This window comes from Bufo bufo, chromosome 1 (genome assembly GCF_905171765.1).
Source record: "Bufo bufo chromosome 1, aBufBuf1.1, whole genome shotgun sequence".
Taxonomy (NCBI): domain Eukaryota; kingdom Metazoa; phylum Chordata; class Amphibia; order Anura; family Bufonidae; genus Bufo; species Bufo bufo.
In genome coordinates, this window is record NC_053389.1 from 660,910,787 (window position 1) to 660,933,180 (window position 22,394).

The following is a 22,394-nucleotide window of genomic DNA, read 5'->3' on the forward strand; positions in this document are numbered from 1 at the left end:
TAATATAAATCCTATGAGGCCCTTTTACACTCCATTAGACAGCATTGAAGACTGGAAGATCAATTAAGCATGAATCCCCTCGTTTAAATGCATCCCTTCGAAGATATGTAGGCTCAGCAGGCTTGAGTTTATGCATTCAAGATGCGTTTTGTGTATCTCATACAATTTAACTGATATCCTGTCCTACTGACTTTCCAGAGCCGCATTTTCTGCATGCAATAGAGTACGGCAACTACATCTACTTCTTTTTCCGAGAGATTGCTGTGGAGCATAATAATTTAGGCAAGGTAAGTGTAGATTTTGGTGTTTTCCAACTTCTGATGTTTAACATGGAGTTCAAGTTCACAAATGTGGCATAACGTTTTGAGCAAGTCGGCACTTGATAAATCTCTTTGCTATTATAAAATTATCCATTAGCCTGGGGGCTGTTCATTTTCATCTGCTTCTTAACCACAAGATATTTGCTTTACTCTTTGCTTTAATTAATCTTCAAAGACGGACTTTACATGACCTAGAAAACGAATGTGTCTTAGGAGCCTAGGTGTGTTATCGTTTTTATTTTAAATGTGCAGAAAATTTTACATGGCTTTATCCAAGACCAAAATGGCTGGCAGATTCCTGCATGACCCTGATTAGAAAATCACTTTATTTCTTGGCAAGGATTAAATGCCTAAATATGTTTGTATTTCAACAGAGGTTCCATTGTGCCTCCCAAATGTTAAATATTTAAATGACACAAATGCAGTTTATGATACTTTGGCTACATTATGGACATTCCACTGTAAATTATTAAACCATTCACGCATGGTTAATTAAAGACTTCACAAAAGGTGGGGGATCTGCGTGAACGTTATGGGCTTTGCTCAGTGGAGCATTAAAATGGACATCAGGCTGCAGTTAAATTCTGTCTGCTTTCTTTCACTGCTTAATTCTGACAAACTAGAGTTTGCTGAAAGCCCATACAGAATTATCCTATCCCAGGAAAAGAAAATTGTATATAATTTATGTTTGTCTTTAACATTTTTGCATAGAACGTTTTTTTAATTGGAAGTTAAGTTTACATCAACATCCAAAACCAACTGATTGAACAATTTAAAATCATCTTCATAGGCATTCTTTGGGATTTTGATATTGATGGCCTACCCCAGGCATCCTCAAACTGCGGCTCTCCAGCTGTTGCAAAACTACAACTCCCAGCATGCCCGAACAGCCTACAGGTATCAGCCTACAGCAGGGCATTGTGGGAGTTGTAGTTTTACAACAGCTGGAGGGCCGCAGTTTGAGGATGCCTGGCCTACCCTCAGAATAGGTCATCAAAATCAGATGGGTGGGTGTCTGATCAGCTGTTTAACCACTTCACATCCGCCCATAGTATATAAACGTTCTATCGGCGGATGTTTAACTTTGAATGGACGTTCTGGAACGTCCATTCAGAGATGGCAGCTGCACGCTAACCGTGCAGCTGCCGAGCGGGGGGCCCGCTGTCAGTGACAGCATGGCACCCCAGAGAGAAGGCAGGGACCATTCCTGTATGTCCCTGCCTTCTAGATAGCTGTATACACAGCGATCAACGAGCACTGTTTATACATATCAGGAAGCGCTATGCTGCTTCCTGTCCCGGCCCGGTGGTCATGTGACCTCCGGGGCCGGGAGAGTGCAGGAGCTGTCGGGTCTTCTACAGACCTCGATCAGCACTGAGGCTGTACAGCGTTGTATTCTGCTGTAGAGCCTCTCTGGGGGCTGTATTTCCTCTTCAACTGGGGCTACTATGTCAGCCCCAGTTACAGGAGAAATCAATAGTGGGGGGAAAAAAAGAGTGAAGGTAAATGTCCCCCAGATGTCTTGTATGACTTTATGGGGGACGCAAAGTGTAAAAAAAATATATAAAACAATAAAAAAAAAAGGTTTCACATGTCAAAAAAACTAAATTCACCAATTAAGTAATTAAATATATATTTTTTTAAATAGAAAAAAAATTATAAAATAGACATATTTGGTATTGCCGCGTTTGTAACAACCGGCTCTATAAATATATCACATGATCCACCCCGTCCGATAAACACCATAAAAAAATAAAAACTATTAAAAAAAGCAATTTTTGCCACCTTACATCACAAAAAGTGCAACTCCAAGTGATCAAAAAGGCGCATTTCCCACAAAATGGTACCAATAAAACCGTCACCTCATCCCCAAAAAAATTAGCCCATACATAAGAAAATCGCTCAAAAAAATAAAAATAAACTATAGCTCTCAGTACATGGAGACATTAAAACATAATTTTTTTGTTTCAAAAATGCTATTATTGTGTTAAAGTGAAATAAATAAAAAAAAGTATACATATTAGGTATCATCACATCCGTAACAACCAGCTCTATAAAAATATCACATGACCTAACCCCTCAGGTGAACACTGTAAAAAATAAAAACAGTGCCAAAAAAAGCAATTTTTGGTCACCTTTCATCAGAAAAATTGCAACAACAAGCGATCAAAAAGGTGTATGCCCCCCAAAATAGTACCAATCAAACCGTCACCTCATCCTGCAAAAAATTAGACCCTAAGACAATCGGTCAAAAAATAAAAAGCTATGGCTCTCAGACTATGGAGACACTAAAACATCATTTTTTTTGGTATCCAAAATGCTATTAATGTGTAAAACTTAAATAAATAAGAAAGAATATACATATTAGGTATTGCCACGTCCGTAACGATATGCTCTATAAAAATGTAACATGACCTAACCCCTCATGTGAACGCTGTAAAAATTACCAATGTTTTGGTCACCTTGCCCCATAAAGTTAAATAATGAATGATCAAAAAATCTTATGTATCGAAAAATAGTACCAATAAAAACGTCAACTCTTCCTGCAAAAAATAAGCACCTGCACCAGACGATCGGCAGAAGAAAAAAAATGGCTTTAAACAAATGGGGACACCATTTTTTTTTTTTTTAATGCTTTATTATGTAAAACTGAAACAAACAAACAAAGTAGACATATTTCACATCATTGCGTCCGTAACTACTTGGTCTATAAAAATAGCACATGATCTACCCTGTCAGATTAATGTTGTAAAAAATAAAAACAGTGCCAAAAATCTGTTACCTTGCCTCACAAAAAATGTAATATAGAGCAATTAAAAATTATATGTACCCCAAAATAGTACCAATAAAACTGGCACCTTATCCCCTAGTTTCCAAAATGGGGTCACTTTTTGGGAGTTTCTACTGTAAGGGTGCATCAGGTGAGCTTCAAATGGGACATGGCATCTAAAAACCAGTTCAGGTAAATCTGCCTTCCAAAAACCATACAGCGCTCCTTTTCTTCTGCACCCTGCCGTGTGCCCTTACATCAGTTTACGACCACATGTGGGGTGTTTCTGTAAACCGCAGAGTAATAAATATTGAGTTTTGTTTGGCTGTTAACCCTCAATGTGTTAAAGAAAAAAATAGATTAAAATGGAAAATCTGCCAAAAAAGTGAAATTTAGAAATGTCATCTCCATTTTCCTTTAATTCTTGTGGAACACCTAAAGGGTTAACAAAGTTTGTAAAATCAGTTTTGAGTAACTTGAGGGGTGTAGTTTCTAGAATAGGGTCATTTATGGGGGGGTTTCCACTATGTAAGCCCCACAAAGTGACTTCAGACCTGAACTGGTCCTTAAAAAGTGGGTTTTGGAAATTTTCTTACAAATTTTAAGAATTGCTTTTACAATTCTAAGCCTTCTAACGTCCTAAAAAAAAATTAAATGACATTTCCAAAATGATGCCAACATAAAGTAGACATATGGGGAATGTTAAGTAATAAATATTTAATGAGGTATCACTTTCTGTTTTAAAAGCAGAGAAAATGAAATTTTGAAAATTGCGAATTTTTTAAGATTTTTAGTAAATTTTTGATTATTTTATAAATAAAGGTGAAATATATCGACTCAAATTTACCACTGTCATGAAGTACAATGTGTCACGAGAAAACATTCTCAGAATGGCTTGGATAAGTAAAAGCGTTCCAAAGTTACTACCACATAACGTGACACATGTCAGATTTGCAAAATTAGACTCAGGAAGGGGGAAATGGCCCGGATGTGAAGTGGTTAAGCATTTAGGCCTCTTCCTAGGCCAGTGATGTCACATTTATTGGTCATCTCAGCCTAGGTGCAGATCAGTCCCATTCAAGTGAATGGGGCTGAGCTGCAATACCAACCCAACCGCTATCCATTGGACGGCGCTGTACTTGGTAAGCTATGAGGAGGTCACAGTGCTGACCAGAGCACCAGTGAGCACCGTGGCTTCCTCAAATAGCTGATTGCAAAGGGTGCCAGGAGTCAGACCTCCGCTTATTCCATATTGATGACCGACCTATTCTGAGAAGAGTCCCTCAGTATGAAAATTGCTGAGAAACCGTTTAATACTTTACTTTTGTAATTTAATCATCTGATGTCAATTTGTTTACTGCAAGACGTGTATCATGTTTAGTCATGGGCAGGGATGGAGCGCTCTTTGGCCAGACTGAATAGAAGACCGTTTACAGCAGCAGAATAGGAGTGTGCTGTTCTTGTCAGGACTCAGTGACCTGTTCACTCAAGTGATTTAGTTATTAATAAAAGGGCACGTTGTGGTGGGGGTAGCTAGTATAGATCCAAAGCCACAGAATAATGTGGGAGGTAGCTTGGAATGGCAATATTAACGAGTACAAATTTGAGAACTTTGTGAAACCGATGCAGTATTATTATGCAAAGCCTTAACTGTGTAATACAGATTTTCTAAAGCCAATAAGTCTACTCTTGTGCTGTAAAGCTAGTGAATAATTAAATGCTTAGAGTGCTATAATATACTATGGAATTATGGGAAATAAGTTGCCTTTTCTTTTGGTAGACCAGGGCTTTGATGGCTTAACAGACCTCAGGCTGATTTTTCAAAGATACATAGTAATCTACAAGTTTTACAGATTGTTAGGGTAACAGCAAATTAATTGACATGTATGGTCAGTTTGGCCCCATGTAGGGCTGCAGTAAATGATTATTTGAGTAATCAAGTATTCTATTATTTTTTACGATTAATCGAGTAATCTAATAAGAAAAATTGAATTAATAGACTGTTTTCCTTTATAAAAACTCATCAGACCCCCTGCCATCAGTCCCCAACACCCTTCGTTCCCCCCTGTGCGATCAGCCCAAGTGCATCAGTTCCTACAGTGCCATCAGCTCCCCCCCACCCCAGTGCCATCAGCTCCGTTCCCCCAGTGCCTTCAGCTCTCCCCCACCCCAGTGCTTTCAGATCTCCCCCACCCCAGTGCCTTCAGCTCTCCCCCCACCCCAGTGCCTTCAGCTCCACTCCCCCAGTGCCATCAGCCCCTCCATGCCATCCATTGCCATGTCACCCACTCCCCCATTGCCATCAAATCAGCCCCTTCATGTCCCCCACTTCCCCAGTGCCATCAGATCAGCCCTTCCATGTCCCGCACTCCACCAGTGCCATCAGATCAGCCCCTCCAAGATCAGCCCCTCTATGTCCCCCACTCCCCCAGTGCCATCATATCAACCCCTCCATGTCCCCCACTCCCCCAGTGCCATCATATCAGCCTCTCCATGTCCTCCAGTGCCATCAGATCAGCCCCTCCATCTCCCCCAGTGCCATCAGATCAGCCCCTCCATGTCCCCTACTCCCCCAGTGCCATCAGATCAGCTCCTCCATGTCCCCTACTCCCCCAGTGCCATCAGATTAGCCCTTTCATGTCCCCCAGTGCCATCCGTCAGCCCCTCCATGTCCCTCATACCCATCTGTCCCTCCATGCCATCCATTGCCAGCTGTCCCCCTTCAGTGCCATGTCCCCAGCGCCAGTGAAATAAAATACTTACCTTTCCTGTAGGGGCACCGCTCCACAGCTCCTTCCTCTTCTTCTCCGTGCGCTGCACTGGATCCTGAGGTCACACAGCGTCGGGTCATAGTGCACACTTACATGCACTATGGCCTAAAGATGTGTCAGGATCCAGTGCAGCGCGGTACGAGCCGGCGGGTGACCACGGAGCGGTAAGTAATAGCAAGCGCTTCACTCCCGCTCCGTGCTCACATGACACAAATGAATTCTCGATGCAAAAAATTTGCATCGAGGATTTTTTTGTGTCAAATTACTCGATTCAATCGAGTAATCGTTTCAGCCCTAGCCCCATGTAATGTTAACCATTGTACTTCCACAGATGTATTTCCTTATCCTGTGTAAATTTCACTCTGTTTTTCAGGCTGTACATTCCCGTGTAGCACGCATATGCAAAAATGACTTAGGAGGGTCGCAAAGGGTCCTTGAAAAACATTGGACTTCATTCGTAAAGGCAAGACTCAACTGTTCTGTTCCGGGGGATTCTTTTTTCTACTTTGATGTTCTGCAGTCTATAACAGACATAATAGAAATCAATGGAATTCCCACTGTTGTTGGAGTGTTTACTACACAGCTAAATAGGTAAAGAGAAGAAGAGACTGACATTAAATAGAGTCCTTCACTTTCTTCATGCTTTTACAATTCTTTCTATTGTGTAATGTGCACAAGAAAGATTTTCTTATTTTCTGCTCTTTTCTCAGCATACCAGGTTCAGCGGTTTGCGCTTTTACTATGGATGACATAGGGAAAGTATTCAGAGGAAGGTTTAAAGAACAAAAGACGCCAGACTCTGTTTGGACAGCTGTACCTGAAGATAAAGTACCCAAACCAAGGTATTAAAAGGAAAAAAAAGATTAGCTCAAGAGATGGTTAACAAAAGGGTCTCAAAGCTGTGCTTAACTAATGAAAATACTTAATATATTATCGGGGTAATAAATCATTCTTCATTTTTAGACCAGGCTGCTGTGCAGGACATGGTCCTGGTGCAGGTTTCAAGTCATCCACTGAATTTCCAGATGAAACCCTGGCCTTTATAAAGTCCCATCCTTTGATGGATTCTGCAACCCCCTCTATTGTCGAAGAGCCTTGGTTCACGAAAACCCGCGTCAGGTACTATATTAAACATAGAACTGGAAGTAGGGGGTTGTAGTCTGGGATGGATTGACTACACATTTAGCTACATATTTCACCTACAGTGAAGTTCTTTTGAATGGCCCATTGTGTAATATATGAGTCTATTAAAGCGAAGCTGCTCTTTTCATAGGTTATACCACTGTAGCTTTTTCTTAATTATTATTCTTATTTATTTTGGGGGCCATCGATGACTTCCATATCCCCTAGTGTAACATACGGAATGAGGGATGTCCTACCTGGACAACATCTTTAATGTTTCTTCTCTAAATTAACCTTTAAGCCCATGGATGATGAATATTATTAGGCATAACGCTCCTGTGTTTGGTTTCAGGTATAGATTGACAGCTGTAGCAGTGGACCACCTTGCTGGACCTTACCTTAATTACACAGTCATATTTGTAGGCTCTGAAGCTGGCATTGTGCTAAAGATCTTGGCTAAGACTAATCCATTTTCCCTGAATGACAGTGTATTACTGGAAGAAATTGATGCGTACAACCGTGCAAAGTAAGCATTACCTCGTACAAAACAAATGTATTGATTTCACATAGAAGTTAGTCTCCTACACAATTGCACATTTTCAGTCTGTTTACTTCTAATGATATAACCAAGGAAAGAACATTCTCAGTTATACAAGAGTATAGGTTTAAGAAACAGTAATAAACCTGAAATAATACTGGTCATATCATAATCCATGTTCTAGTATAAGGATGCTGAAAAAATGGATTTAAAGAGGTTCTCCGGGAATTAAGAAAATGAAAATGCTTAAATATTACTTTATTATAAATATATTCCCAAATGCCTTTCATTAGTTATAATGGCTCATTTCTTCTAGGGAGCAATCATCAGGGGAAATAAAATGGCCGCCTTCCTATTAGTGCACACAAAACCTGTCCTAATCACACAGGAGGACAAGTTACTTCACAACACTTCTGCACTTCTGTACTTCATGTTTCCTCATGAACTCCATTCCTACAGAGATTCAGCTAAAGATCTTATAATCTGTATTCAGAATCATCATCCCTGAAAAGTAGGAGAGAGCTGTCACAGCCTCCTCTATCTCAAGGTTGTGAAGTACCTTGTCCTGCTGTGTGATTAGGACAGGTTTTGTGTCTACTAACAGGACGGCGGCCATTTTGTTTCTGCTAATGATTGCTGCCTAAACAAAATGAGCCATTAAAACTAATGAAAGGCTTTTGGGAATATATTTGTAATAAAGTAAAATTTAGGTATTTTAATTTTCTAAATTCCTGGAGAACCCCTTTAACTGTTCAATATAATAAAAAATAAGCAGCATTAATTGTTGTATAGTTTGACGGCAACATTCGGGAAGGCAGCAAAACATCACATATTATAGATGAAACAATGAGGTAAATGACACTATTCTTTCAGAAAATTTTGCGTAAATCAACAGTACATGCAGATATAAGAAACTTTTTAATATACCTATTAGAGAAAAATGCCTCTGTCTCCACCTCTCCTCTCCTGCTGCACTCACTTTTAATTGACTGGTAAATTACAGTGTCTTTCCAGTCTGTTGCAGGCTCGTTGATATTGCATAATTCTAATTTACACTCTCATATTCATAAATTGTGTAATTTCTTCCCTGCAGGTGTTATGGGGACAGTGATGAGGACCGAAGAGTCTTATCCTTGCAGATGGACAAAGATCACCATGCCTTATTTGTGGCCTTTTCAAGTTGCATTATTAGGGTCCCACTGAGTCGTTGTGAGCGATATGGCTCATGCAAAAAGTATGTCAAATTTTCCTTGAGGTTGCCTATCACTGCTGGTTGCTCAACAAATCCTTGACAAAAGCATTCTCATTAACAAACAGGTCTTGTATTGGTTCGAGAGATCCTTACTGCGCTTGGCTAAACCACGAAACCTGCGGCAGAGTCAAGCCTGGCATGTTGTAAGTGTGATTACACTCTCTTACTTCTAACAGTAGTGATAGATCTAAGATTATAGGAATATGTAAACTGTTTTATTAGGATTATGTATTTCTTCCCTCTACTGCGATGCCTGTAGATGTGACGGAAATTATTTGTGCTTAGTGATAAAAATTACTCTGTGTATTTTATATTGTATTTCTACTGTAATACTTTGGAGACAGAAAACATTAATCCTAGCGGGAATTGTAATATCTGCTTTGAATCCAGTTGGGAGGTAAAGTATAGCTCCTCTGGAGATTCCTATTAATTATCACAAAGCAATTCTCCTGTACAAACAAGCATAAATTGGCTTTCTATGTTTACACAATATATTGTCGCTTTTGTATTTGCTGCTAGAATGTATTTCCAATATTTTTAAGTCTCGAGTCTTCTTACTCTTAATATTTCACAGTAAATCTCATTTTTATTACGCAGCTTTGGATATGAACAGGATGTGGAGCATGGCAACACGGCGCAGCTTGGCGATTGCCATGGTAAGGACCAGCTACTGGTTGCTCGTTACAGCCCTCTAATTTGTGCTTTGTAGTAGTAGAATACAGTGCTCACATAATGCACATACTACCTTTTGACCATAACCTATTCTTTAAAAATTTTCATGGGCTAAGCTGTTTTGCATTTAATAGCAGTAGTGAAATGTGTATTTCTTTTTTGGCTATGTGCAACTGCTTAAGGACGTAGAGAAAAAGGATCTTTTATTATCATAAACGATTTTTTATTTATTTTTGCTTTCCATTAAGATTTGACTTTTTTGGTTTGGTTTCCTTTCTTTTACTGATGACCTGTTCCTTTAATTTTAGAAAAAATGTCTACTACAACTACACCAGATTACAAAATATTTGGCGATCCAACATCTGGTTAGTTTTATTAATTTTATCTAAAATTAACTGCCTTTATCTTTCGGTTCAGCATTTTCTGCTCTTATGACCCCCTACCCACCCCTTTCGCAGTTGGCCTCATTTTTGTGCTTCAACTTCATGCACTCACTAATTGCAAGGAGAGATATCTGTCCTTTTTTAAGTTTGTTATTTTTTCTTTAAGAAGCAAAGTAATTCACCTATGTGTGACCGCATGTTACCAAATGCCCGTCATTGATTGATGCGTCAAATCTTTTATTAAAAGTCTTAATTAGTATGTGACATTTCCACAGCATGAAAGCCGACCAGCTTTCATTATTGCTCCTCATGCATCTGTCAAAGCGTGTTTCTCATCTATTAGTTATAGATGACGGTCACATTTTTCATACATCTCTATTTTTGATTGCATATGTACTTTACTGTGTACTGCTGGGCTGAACATTTGTCTTATCTTATGTATGACTCTGAAATTAGCAACTTCATAGGTAACTTTATCCATAATTCTCCTATTATCTTGATATTTCTGTGCCCTACCTGTTTGGACATGTTAAGTGCTGAGAAAGTGTTATGAAGTTCTGACACCTCAGCAGGCAGTAACCAATTTATTGTCCAGAAAATTCTAAAGAAGCTGTCATATCCTTGACCCTTTTACTAACATTACTGCGCTGAGGTATAATCTTATTTCACATCCTGGCCTGAAACAGTATTTATATAATTAAAGCATTATTTCCACCAAAACATGTATTTAAAGGAGATGTGTCAACGTGGCTGACAACATTACTTTAGGACATTTTGTGGATGCAACCTCCCAAAATGCTGATCACGCAGGTTAAAATATATATCAGATATATGTACCTAGTCCAAATGTTTGCCTGTGGCCCTTTTGAGAAAAAGGGCGTTTCCTGTTCCTAAGACGGCCTGATTGCTACTTGGCCACTATTAGGAAAACCTTTGTTAGATGCCCTTATCTAAGGGAAGTCTTTAGTTCAGACAGGTTCCCATTTAGTGTTTCTTTGTTGTCAATATCCCTTAAAAAAAAATCTTTATGTGTACTATTTTAATATTTACCTAACAAAAAATATTTTTTTCATTTCGGTTGAAGATAGAATTTAATTATTTAAGACTTTACATATTGCGCCTGGTTCTGCCACTATGTAACATGTGATATTGGTGTGGTAATTGTACGACAGCTGTGTATCCTAATGAAATGTAACAAACATCTATTTGCTACCACAGACATTGAAGCACCTTCCACTTCTGTAACCACAATGACAAGTAGTCCGTTCATTCTTCCTAAAGTGATTGGTTCCTGGAAACCCAGAATGACTGGTTCTCGGAAATTTGTGTATGAAGACCCAAACTCCTCTGATTACATTGATACATTAACAGGTGTCCCAAATGGTAAGGCCTTAAAGGGGAAGAAAGTGAACTGAGTGGAAATCTGCAATCTCCATTTTTCCTATGCTGAACTCAGATTAATTTTTGATGATGAAGATCTGAAGATGATTCAGCTTCCTTTAATAAGGCACTTTAAGCCATTCCTACCCATTGGAGGTTTGGCAGGTTTCCACTCAGGAACGGCAGTGCACTTTTGTTTTGTTTTGCTTCAATTATTTTAATGCACTTATTTGCTTTTATTTTTTGTTTGACATTACTTTGTTTTTCGCAATTATTATTATTATTATATTTTTTTTTTACCATCATAAATTAGGGTATTGGCATTTTACATAACTGTATATACATTTCCCACCACACATCATTATATTTCTTCTATATACTTGAAAATCAACTCTGAAAATGATCAATTTAGATAGACCATGGAATTCACTTCTTACAGAAAAAGTGTCCTTATTGCTCACGTCAGCCAATCAGAGTTCAGCTGAGCTGGGATTGGCTTCTATGGCCAACATGGACATTGTATCTCTATCAAATACTGGAGATTGATAGCGCAGTAAGACACATTTTTATTAATAAATTATTATAATGAAAACATGAATATTCCTTTGAGAACATGTTGCAGGAATAATAATTTATAAACAGTGCCTCTATAGGACTACCTTTGTTCCTTTTAAAACCAAAACTTACAACTTTGAATATAACTATGCTTTATGAGGTACACACAATATCCCCTTTAATGTAATATTAATACATGAACACATTATTCATGCAGGATCCTAACATAAAATATATCAATGTGCCTCCTGTTTGGCTGCTTATCATTTATACTATTATTCTGAATGCATGTATGTTTTTTGTATGCATTAGTACTACCATCTGCTCTTTTCTTCACTTTTAAGTTGGTATTTAGTTTCTTTATTACTTTTACATCTTCTTTTTACTTTTGTGTTCAAGTTTCTTTACTTTGCACACTGCCGTAAAAATTGATAACCCAGAGCATTTCTTGCTAAATGTTCAAAGGCCTTCCCACTAACAGATCTTATTATTCTTTACTATTGTAAATTTTACTAAACCTATTCTATGGCAAAAGGAAGTATTGGAGACAAATTAGAGCGGATGTCTTCATTTTAACCAGCTGTATAGAGCTTTTATTGTAGACCTTCCTATGCGTGAAGAGTTTCGCTTCTTGTATGTCTGTGGTTGCCAACTTTTCTCATAGTCATGAAAAATGAATGAGTACTAATCTAAATGTTTTCTTTCTAGGTTAGATGCTAGTGCTTGAAATAAAATCTATTTAGGAAGTATGAATGTGCAGTGCTGTGAATTTTTTTCAGGAAGTAAAGTATTCCAGAAGAATTTCCAGGACAGCAGATCTCCCTAGCCTCGGCTAATATTAGTGCTCAGGATGCCATAATTAGACAGATACCAGGCAAAAACAGGAATCATGGGATAGTTTCTAAATGGAAACCATTGCTATTAGTACTTGTAGTTTCTATGCAAAAAAAAACTAAATGAGAATGTCATTCTTTCGACAGATGAGTCAAATGGTGAGGGGGGGTAGTCTTGAGATAACACAGAAACTGTTATGAAAAATGAATTTATCATTACATAAATATATCTGTCCACAAATAGGGATACCAACAGCCAAACATAGCAGTTGTGGTAATGTGGCGGTGGTGGGACAACTCTGCAGCAGAATAATAAATGGTAGCACAAAGGCAAGACGAGATCTGAATGCCCAAAGAGAAACAAAATCAGTCCGGACATACACCCTATGACTAGATTGTGCTTGAAATCTGCCATTGTCTCTAAATCAAATTAGCTCTGCAAATTAAAGTGAGCTAAAAATCCTCAACTGGTATCTAAGGGGAGATTTTATGCCCATAACAAGTGCCAATCCAACATGTAAGTCAAACTGTGATCGTTATCCCTTAACTTTCCAATAACTGTGAGAGGGATGAGTGATGATCACACATACCCTCCTTTGCACACACCCTTAAGATTATGCCACAAGCATATTCCCTGTTTACATAGGGAGATGTGCTGCTGACAAACAACTATTTTTACGACCACATAAAAGATGCTATCAGCTGGCAAACTAGTCTTTGTTCGTTTGTCGGCTCATTGCTGTCCTGCTTACATTGGGCAATGATTGGGAACAACCTTCTTTGGACTCTTCTGATATCTGCTTATCTCCCCAAAAACAAAGTTGACTTCCTACTGCCTGATCTTTATCTCCCCTGACATTTCTCAATGGGGGAGAGTCAGGAGACCATCCAACACATTAGTAGGTTGGCCAGTCATGCCAAAATTGGTGCGTTCAGACAACATTTATCTATTATTATTAAAGCGACATTGATTCCATGGCGCTGTACATATGAAAAGGGATATACATACATAATACAGACAATTGCACTAAGCATGAACAAGATGAGTTACAAACTGGTACAGAAGGAGAGAGGGCTCCATAGGAGGATAGGGCTCTAATGGGGTTTCAAACACCCAAGGTGAAGTTTATAAGTGAAGATTATTTTCATGCCATGTATACCAATTACTTGTAACCCTGAAAAGTGATTTCTACGGCACACTATAAGCTCATGACCTGCTCAGCATTTGTCAAAAAAATGAAATTATTTTTTTAAATGTTATACAATTGAATTCACTTGCCGTATTCCTCCGACTTATGTTTTCCTATGGAAAGAAAACCTCAAGCAGTATTGTAAAAATGGTGGTCGCATGGTTCATTACAGCTTTTTTGTTACACAAACATTGAAGTAGTCATCAAGACTTGATAAAGCAGCAATTTTTCCCACAAATTGTCAACAAGGATGTGTTTATAAGATGGCATATACGATAAAACACAATGAGAATGGGATAGAATTATATATAAAAATTATCAAGCCATAAAAATGACAAACGTAAAGATGCCAATATAAACCACAAGGGCATTTCTTAATCATAAAATAATATAATAAATTGCCAACACCGGAGGGGTAAATTAATATATTTTTAGGTATTGTCATTTTATGTATTGTTGCATTTCTGTAAAGCAGTGAACAATTTAGTATGTCCATTAATAGTAATTACTTTCTTGTTTCCTTCTGATTTTCTGCTTGACTTCCCATCAGCCTTATTAAGTGGTTGTGCGTTGCTATTTCAACCTTGACTCCATGTAATCATATCACCGCGACTAAAATCTAATTAGCATACGTAAACTTGGCTAGAAGCACAAGTTTACTCACACAAGAGACTAGCACAAATCACATCAAACTAGGGCTCATATTAGCCTCAAGGAAAGGCCATGGTACATCTACCGCATTTCCATGGTTCATTTTGGAGAGCAGGTTTGTAATGACTTTTACAATACTCTGGAAAGATATGATGCTTTACAGCATATTTTGTTCAAACTTCTATGGAGACTTAAATAACACTTAAAGTTCATAATTTCTAGAAACACGCTGAATGACTTTTTAAAACACCTCAATGAATCCCAAGGAAATTCAAAAGCTATGATGGCAGATATTCAAGTGGCTCATCAAAATTCCCATCAGCCTCCACATCAAACGTTAATGCTTGATACAATGAGAATGAGAACAAAATGCAAATGCTTCGAATCAATGGGTTGTGCAGTGAGTAGATATTGATGACCTATCCTCAGGATAGGTCATCAATATCATATTGGCGGGGTGCCAACACCTGGCACCTGCTGATCAGCTGTTTGAAGATGAGGCAGCGCATGTGCAAGCGCTGCTTCCTCTTAAATAACACACTGTGTGCCTTCTCACTTATCTCAACGGTGCAGAGAAATTACAGCTGCTCATCCGATTCACTTGAATGGCAGAGAGCAGTTGTAGTTACACTCCAGTGCTGCTACAATTGAGATAACACAGAGTATAATCTTGAAGAGGAAACAGCGCCGCCTCCTCTTCAAACAGCTGATCGGATATTGATGACGTACCCTTTTAAGATGCACACATTTAATTAACTGCCACCACTTTTTAAGACTGATAATTTGTTTTAAATTGTACAGCTATTTCCTAAAACCTAGCATGTGTTTATTTCAACAGGTGTAAGATGGGAAGTACAGTCTGGAGAATCTAACCAAATGGTCCATATGAATGTTCTGATCACTTGTGTCCTCGCTGCATTTGTTCTTGGAGCATTTATTGCAGGAATGGTTGTCTACTGTTACCGGGAAATGTTTGCACGGAAATCCAGGAAGATACACAAAGATGCAGAGTCTGCTCAATCCTGTACAGACTCAAGTGGAAGTTTTGCCAAACTGAATGGGTTGTTTGACAGCCCAATTAAAGAATATCAGCAAAGCATTGATTCACCTAAACATTATACAAATATACTGACTAGTAGGAAAGATTTACCACCGAATGGTGATACAAAGTCTATTATGATAGACAGCCAAGGACAACCACCAGAACTAGCTGCACTTCCGACTCCTGAATCTACTCCTGTGCTTCAGCAGAAGAGCTTACAGCCCATCAAAAATCAGTGGGAAAAGGCACAAAATAACTTAAACATTTCACGTAAAGAGACTACTCTTAAAAGTCCACAGTTTTTTCCTTCCAGTCCTCCTCCACACTCACCTTTAGCTCATGGACAAATCCCAAGTGCAGTTGTTCTTCCAAATGCCACTCATGATTATAATACATCATTTTCTAATTCAAATGCACACAAATCAGATAAAAAACTCCACAATATTGAGCATTCTTTGGTAAAGCAGCCTAGTAAAAGAGATCGACGCTCAGTGGATTCTAGAAACACGCTGAATGACTTTTTAAAACACCTCAATGAATCCCAAGGAAATTCAAAAGCTATGATGGCAGATATTCAAGTCGCTCATCAAAATTCCCATCAGCCTCCACATCAAACGCTAATGCTTGATACAATGGGGAATATGTCTGAAATACCACCTAAAGTTCCAAATAGGGAAGCATCCTTATATTCCCCCACCTCAACTCTTCCAAGAAATAGCCCAACAAAACGGGTGGATGTGCCTTCCACCCCAAATGGGCAAATTACATCTCTAGAATCACAAAGAAGTTATCAAAAAAACTCTTCACAGAGGCATTCAATATCAGCAATGCCTAAGACTATGAACTCACCAAATGGTGTTTTGATTTCAAGACAGTCCAGTGTTAATAGAGGTTATATGCCTCCAAGTCCTAACCCAAGGATGGACTACATCCAAGGAACACCTGTTATTGTTCATCAACAGACTTCTTTATCACGGCAAAGCAGTTATACAGGACATGGAACTCTCCCTCGTATGGGAATAAAGAGGACACCATCTCTAAAACCTGATGTGCCACCAAAACCCTCATTTTCTCAGCAAAATACATCAGTTAGACAGCTAAATAAATATAGCTACTGAGATCTGTCATCTTGGTTAAAATGTGTATGGTGATAAGGCATACGTTATAAAAGGACCTTTCAGGCAGAGACATGCTTGCCGAATTAGTCCCTAAGTGGCCAAAGAAGCTGTCTTTAGTTTGGCAACCTAGAGTTGTGCCAAACACAGGAACTTCAGAACAAGCTTGAGAGGAACAAAACAAAGGAAAGTGCTGGTCATTTTGCTTCTTTTGTTTGGAGAAATGTGGACATGTAGCACAGTGGGAGCTACTTCCGTTATTGATACAGTACCAAGTTTTAAAGATATACTTGAAAAACAGGATTTCATTTTAAACTGCCACTGTGTGTAGCCATCCCATTAAATGTGAACATATTAAGATGTATGCATTTACCTTGCCTCTTGCACAAGTTTCACAAAAAGTGTCCCAGTGAGTGTTTGCATTTTAGGCCATTTCACTTCTGTTGTCTCAAGCCTAAAATATATTCTAACTCTTCAGTGGCACCACAGTGTGTGCCACAAATGATTTGGCTATGTGCGTGTGCATAAATGTTTCACACACACAAACACATGCACGTTAAGATCCTCATTGCGATTTCTATGCCTTTGAACTGTTTACATTGAGCATGTCTGAACAAACAGTTTATTTCCTTCCACAGGTATTCTGCTGGCTGTGCAACTGGGGGCATCAGTTATCTCCCCTCCTTGCCTTCCAGATAATTAACTTGGCTGAACATGGTACCTCGTGCAAGAATGTAAACATTTCTTAGAACTGTTATGCTGCTATATAAACAATATTGTAGAATTCACTGGATGTCATGTGGCGAGTCTATGTCCATGCTTGTTCCTTCTTGGTATTGGGTGGTCCTAAGTGAACTGTGGCCGCAGTGTTGAAGAAAGATCACAATGGCTAGTGTACTTGCAAGGAATAATTTTTAATAAAGCTTCCACAAAAGAAATTGTAGGCCAATGATGTAGGATATATGTACTGAGGCACCTTATGTGTAGCAGTGGTGTGTTGCCTTGAGCTGTTCTTACAGAATCTGGACATAGAAGGAAGGTAATAGCATCATCAGAAAGTTGATGAACCCTCAATGAGATTGTTGTCCATGTGAAACCTGCAGTCATTACTACAGCAATCTGTCACGTGAAAGTTGTGTTCCCTTTCAGTGTACAAATCTACCATGGTTGGGATTGCTAACGCAAGAAAGCAGTCTATTTCAACACATCCATCTGAATCCAGCCATGAGGCCAACATATCTCCAGACTCCATACTGTATTTGTCAGAGATAAACTAAGCTACTTACTGTTCATTATGAGGGAAAATTGTTTGCGTGTGTATATATGTTACCAGCCATCACAAGGGTGGAGTGCTAATCAAACTCAATAGACACCTGGTCTATACTTTTCCAGCAGTGTTTCCTGTCTGTGCAAGTGGCAGAAATTTCAATGACCACTAAACTTATATGTCAACTTAACCCTTATGTGACAGCAACTGGTAACAGTTATAAATATCTATGCAAAAGTTTACATTGTATAAACGTATTGTTTAGCAGAGGGTGTTCATTAGTAAACTGAGGTAGGGAAAATATACCTAAATAAAAAGTGCCCCCACCCAACCACAGCCTTATTTTAAATATAAGTTTCACTAATGAATCACTGTCAACCTCTTACATGTATGTCTGTGAATGTTGCTTAATACGGTTATATAGCCATTTTTAAATGTCAGGTTTTGTGAGGTACTAACTCTCCTTGGGGACGTGAGGAGACTTATAGGCCATAAATGCTCCTCTGGAATTCTGGGAAGAAAGGGATGCAAATGAGCTCCTAACAAGCTCCGCCTCTAATGCCACCAACTGTAAGGTAGTTATCCTATAAGTTAATGTTTGATCCTTTAAATATGCCTTGAATATCCAAGGCCTGTTTAAAGGGTTGAACAATTACTTATAGGATAGCTGCCTTACATCTGGTGGCATTAGAGGCGGAGCTTGTTAAGGGCTCATTTGCATCCCTTTCTTCCCTTAATTTCAGGTTTAATGGTCCTTCCAAGGGCTTTTTCAATGCTGATTTTCTTCCTAAAGATCAAATTTATGCAGTGGGGAGCCACTTAGATCGTGTTGTGTTGCTTTGTCTGGTTAATTTACTGCCAGTCTGACCCAGATGTGGAGTAAAGGGAATTTGTCACCATGAATATATAAAGTAATCTGCAGGCGGCATGTTATAGAGCAGGAGGAGCTGAGCAGATTGATATATAGGTTTATGAGAAAAGATTCAGTATACACATGTAGTGATCCTCATTTTGACTCTTAATGTGTTACTTAAACAATAGCAAGAAAATGTTGACTTTTTAAATAGTTTCTGTGTAGTGATATCAAGGAGACACGTGATATCACAGTCAGGTTTGGATCTGCTACGTTTGTAACATATATTTTATTGATTTAACTTCCTGCTTATTCTAAGTTTAGGAGTCCAAGTAGGTGGTACTGAATCAGTGATCGACAGTCTTTCCTGCATCAATGTGCTTACAGAGGTAGCTGTCAGTCATTGGGTAGGACTGCCCACTGGACACAAACCTAGAATGAACATAAATTTAAATTAATAAAATGCTAATTTTACTGAAAGTTTTCCTATATTTATAACATGCTGTAGAATGAACAGTATTTTCAATGTGACAGGTTCCCTTTAAACAAACTGAGAAATGTATCAAAACTGGTGTAAAGGAAAACTGGCTTAGCTGTCCATAGCAACTAATCAGATTCCATCCTTTATATTTCACAGCTCCTTTGGAAAATGAAAGGCTCAATCTGATTGGTTGCTATGGGAAACTAAGCCAGTTTTACTTTACAGCAGTTTTGATAAATCCCCCCCCCCCCCCCCAAAGTGTTGACCAATATCACTGCCTACTGGCCTGTCATAAGGCTGTGGATGTATTCATTCTAAAACACCTCCCAACTCTTAAAACCTTATAGTTCCAATGTCAATGCATGGCTTGTGTTGTATAAAGAGAGGCAAAAAAGAAAGCAGTATGGGCCTCTAAAACGTGAACGCAACCTTTCAAACTTCACAGGCTTTGCGTTATACTTGGCTTCCAAAATAGAAGTAGATCAGCGCTAATAAGCCCATGTCCACACCGAGCTCATAAAGTCACATACATTTGGTTTTTAGAAGAAGAAACATAGGGGGAGATTTGTCAAAACGGGTTTAAATGAAAAACTGGCTTGGTTGCCCATAGCAACTTTTTCCAAAGGAGCTCTGAAAAATGAGAGGTGGAATCTGATTGGTTGCTATGGGCAGCAAAGACAGTTTTCCTTTGCACTACTTTCGATAAATCTCCCCCAGGAACTCATGTAATACACTCAATAGACATTATAGTTCTTGATTCTAGAGCAATATAGAGGCTTAACACAGCAACACCATTTCTCCAACTATTGCTGTTTGAGGTGTGATTGATTTCAAGCGATTGTTGCGAGGGAAGCGTAGCCTCACGAAAATCGCCTGCTAGCTAGTGGAGGAGACCAATGCTATTACATGCATGGGGAGGAGCAATCGTTATGTCATCGCTCGTCCCCATGTTGACTAGTGGTTTGCCGGCGGCAGATCATAATTAGACAGCATTATCTGCCGCCGGGAAACAATAATTTTTAAGCCGAATTTTTAACTCCCATAGAAGTGAATGAAGCCTTCTGGAAATTATAGTTTCAGAAGAGCTGGAGGTTGCTGATTCCTGTCTTAGCCCATGGCCACCACTGCCCAGAAGAAAATAGGAAGTTTAACAGTAGTCCAATGACAATATGCGTATTTCATGTGTGAATGGTTTTATGGGTCATGCCGGTAATGACAATGTTCTGTAAATATATGTGAGGGTACCTGAATCTGTGCATTTTGTGCCTTATTCATGAAAATACAATTTATGATAGTATTGTAAGTGTCTTCTGTAGAGCACACTATATTTTCTGAGTGTCAGAAACATTTGCGAAAAGCCCTACTGACCTATATATATAGGAACCATACTCTGCTTCAGATCAATAAGGGATGAACCCAATCAAGAAAATTACAATTACAGCTAATGCAACCCTTTCTAGTACCTCTCTGTGACTGATATTCAACGCAGATGTCTTTTTTACCCTCTTAAGATGCATTTAAACGTAACGTTTATTGCACACATGCAGACTGTTTTGAGACAGACGTTGCAATCATTCTAGCGTTACACGAAGGATGCTACAACTAAATCATGTCTAACAAGACTCTATTTTTTAAACAGAAGGGAAACAAAATTCATTCTCTCACTATTTTTGTTCTATAAAATGAATCTATAAAAAAAACATATGTTAAACCGTATTTCTGGTGGCCAAAGCTGAGAACTCTAATTTTTAGATTTGGGGCAATATTTTAATTTAATTAATACCAGTTATGCAATCTATGTCAACGTTGTCACTCTTTTATTTTCTAAGTGAAAATGCTGATGTGTTTTCATGTGTAAGATTGTGGTATGAGCACTAGAAACTGGATAAGCCAAACCACAAACTGTTAACTTGGATAACATTGTACTGCCTTGTAGATCGTAATGTGAGTATTTCTGTTGATGTTTCTAACATTCAATCTAGGCTAAAAGAAATTAATTTCATTTTTTTAAAAGTGCTTTATCCATTTGTGCAAAAGGTAAAAGCAGATTGTATCTTTTTTATATTCGTCCAGCATATCAAAGTAATCTTTGAAATAAGTTGCTCTATCCTGTTCTGTAGAGTACTTTAACGTGTAGATATCTTGTAAAGTTGTATTGTGAATGTGTAAATAATTCTGTACTTTTGGGTTTTTAACACCGCATGTAAAGTTAAAATAAAATACTCAAGTGAAAAAAATATTTGGGCCTCAGTTTTTATAGTTTTTGGAACAAGAGAAAGAGGATGAACACAGAGGAAAGACATTAGACTAAGGGCTCATGCACACAAATGTATTTGTTGTCCGTGTCCATTCCAGTATTTTGGTGTCCCATATGTGGAACCATTTCACTTCAATGGAAATTACTCCGTGTGCATTCCGTGTCTGCATGTCCATTTCACAGAAAAATAGACCCTGTCCTATTATTGTTCGCATTACAGACAAGGATAGGACTGTTCTATTAGGGGCCAGGCATTCTGTTCCGCAGAATGCACATGGCCTGTATCTTGCGTATTGCAAAACAACAACATTGCAGTGCATGAGCCCTAAGGCTAGTCTCATACCAGTTCTAAACTGAACCAGAGTTCATGACATCCGACATACCCATATATTACCTTTTCCCGCTGGAACCCATTGACTCTAATGGACCCGGCAGGGATCTGGCTCATTTCCGGCATTAATGCTTGCAGCAATATCTGGCCTAGTCTTGCCACTAATGCTGTAAACAGGCTGGGTCCCATTAGTCAATAGGGCTTGGTGGTGCTCCCGCAGTTTCTGGCTATACCGGATGTGAAGAACTCCAGCAGGCTGTTCCAGTGGAGTTTAGTGCTAGTGTGAAACTAGCCTAATTATACAGGATGAGGAAAAAGTCTGAACACACATTTTTAACTGGTATAATTTATAGAAAATTGACCTCCAATAAGTGAAAGTATTAATTAGGAGGGAGGATGCATTATTTGGTGGTGGAAACGTTTCTGGCTGCTATTTTGAGTATCACTATACAGCAGAATGGCGGCCACATAGAACATGTCATGTAAAGCACTTTTGTATACCTTGACTTTGCTTAACTCCTGAACAGCTAAAGATAAGTCAAAACTGACACTTTTAATGTGTTTCTGAGTAAACAGACTGATATATCGCAGTACCCCCTTCTGGTTGGAAA

At 38.6% G+C, this 22,394-nt stretch overlaps 1 protein-coding gene across 4 annotated transcripts in view; it reads left to right on the forward strand.

The window, feature by feature from the left end:
• The window catches only part of SEMA6D (semaphorin 6D), a 70,772-nt gene extending 49,355 nt beyond the window's left edge, over positions 1-21,417 (forward strand). For 2 of the 4 annotated variants that reach the window (XM_040413991.1, XM_040413990.1), the window contains exons 9-19: positions 199-287; positions 6,235-6,452; positions 6,572-6,703; positions 6,825-6,980; positions 7,336-7,509; positions 8,615-8,755; positions 8,839-8,916; positions 9,371-9,429; positions 9,754-9,810; positions 11,047-11,211; positions 15,276-21,417. In XM_040413991.1, coding sequence (XP_040269925.1) covers positions 199-287; positions 6,235-6,452; positions 6,572-6,703; positions 6,825-6,980; positions 7,336-7,509; positions 8,615-8,755; positions 8,839-8,916; positions 9,371-9,429; positions 9,754-9,810; positions 11,047-11,211; positions 15,276-16,597 — 2,591 coding nt within the window. In that variant the 3' untranslated portion in view covers positions 16,598-21,417. Of the gene's footprint in view, positions 1-198; positions 288-6,234; positions 6,453-6,571; positions 6,704-6,824; positions 6,981-7,335; positions 7,514-8,614; positions 8,756-8,838; positions 8,917-9,370; positions 9,430-9,753; positions 9,811-11,046; positions 11,212-15,275 lie in introns of those variants that run through there. The other 2 variants (XM_040413992.1, XM_040413993.1) reach the window with 2 other exon arrangements.
• The last annotated feature ends 977 nt before the right edge of the window (positions 21,418-22,394 follow it).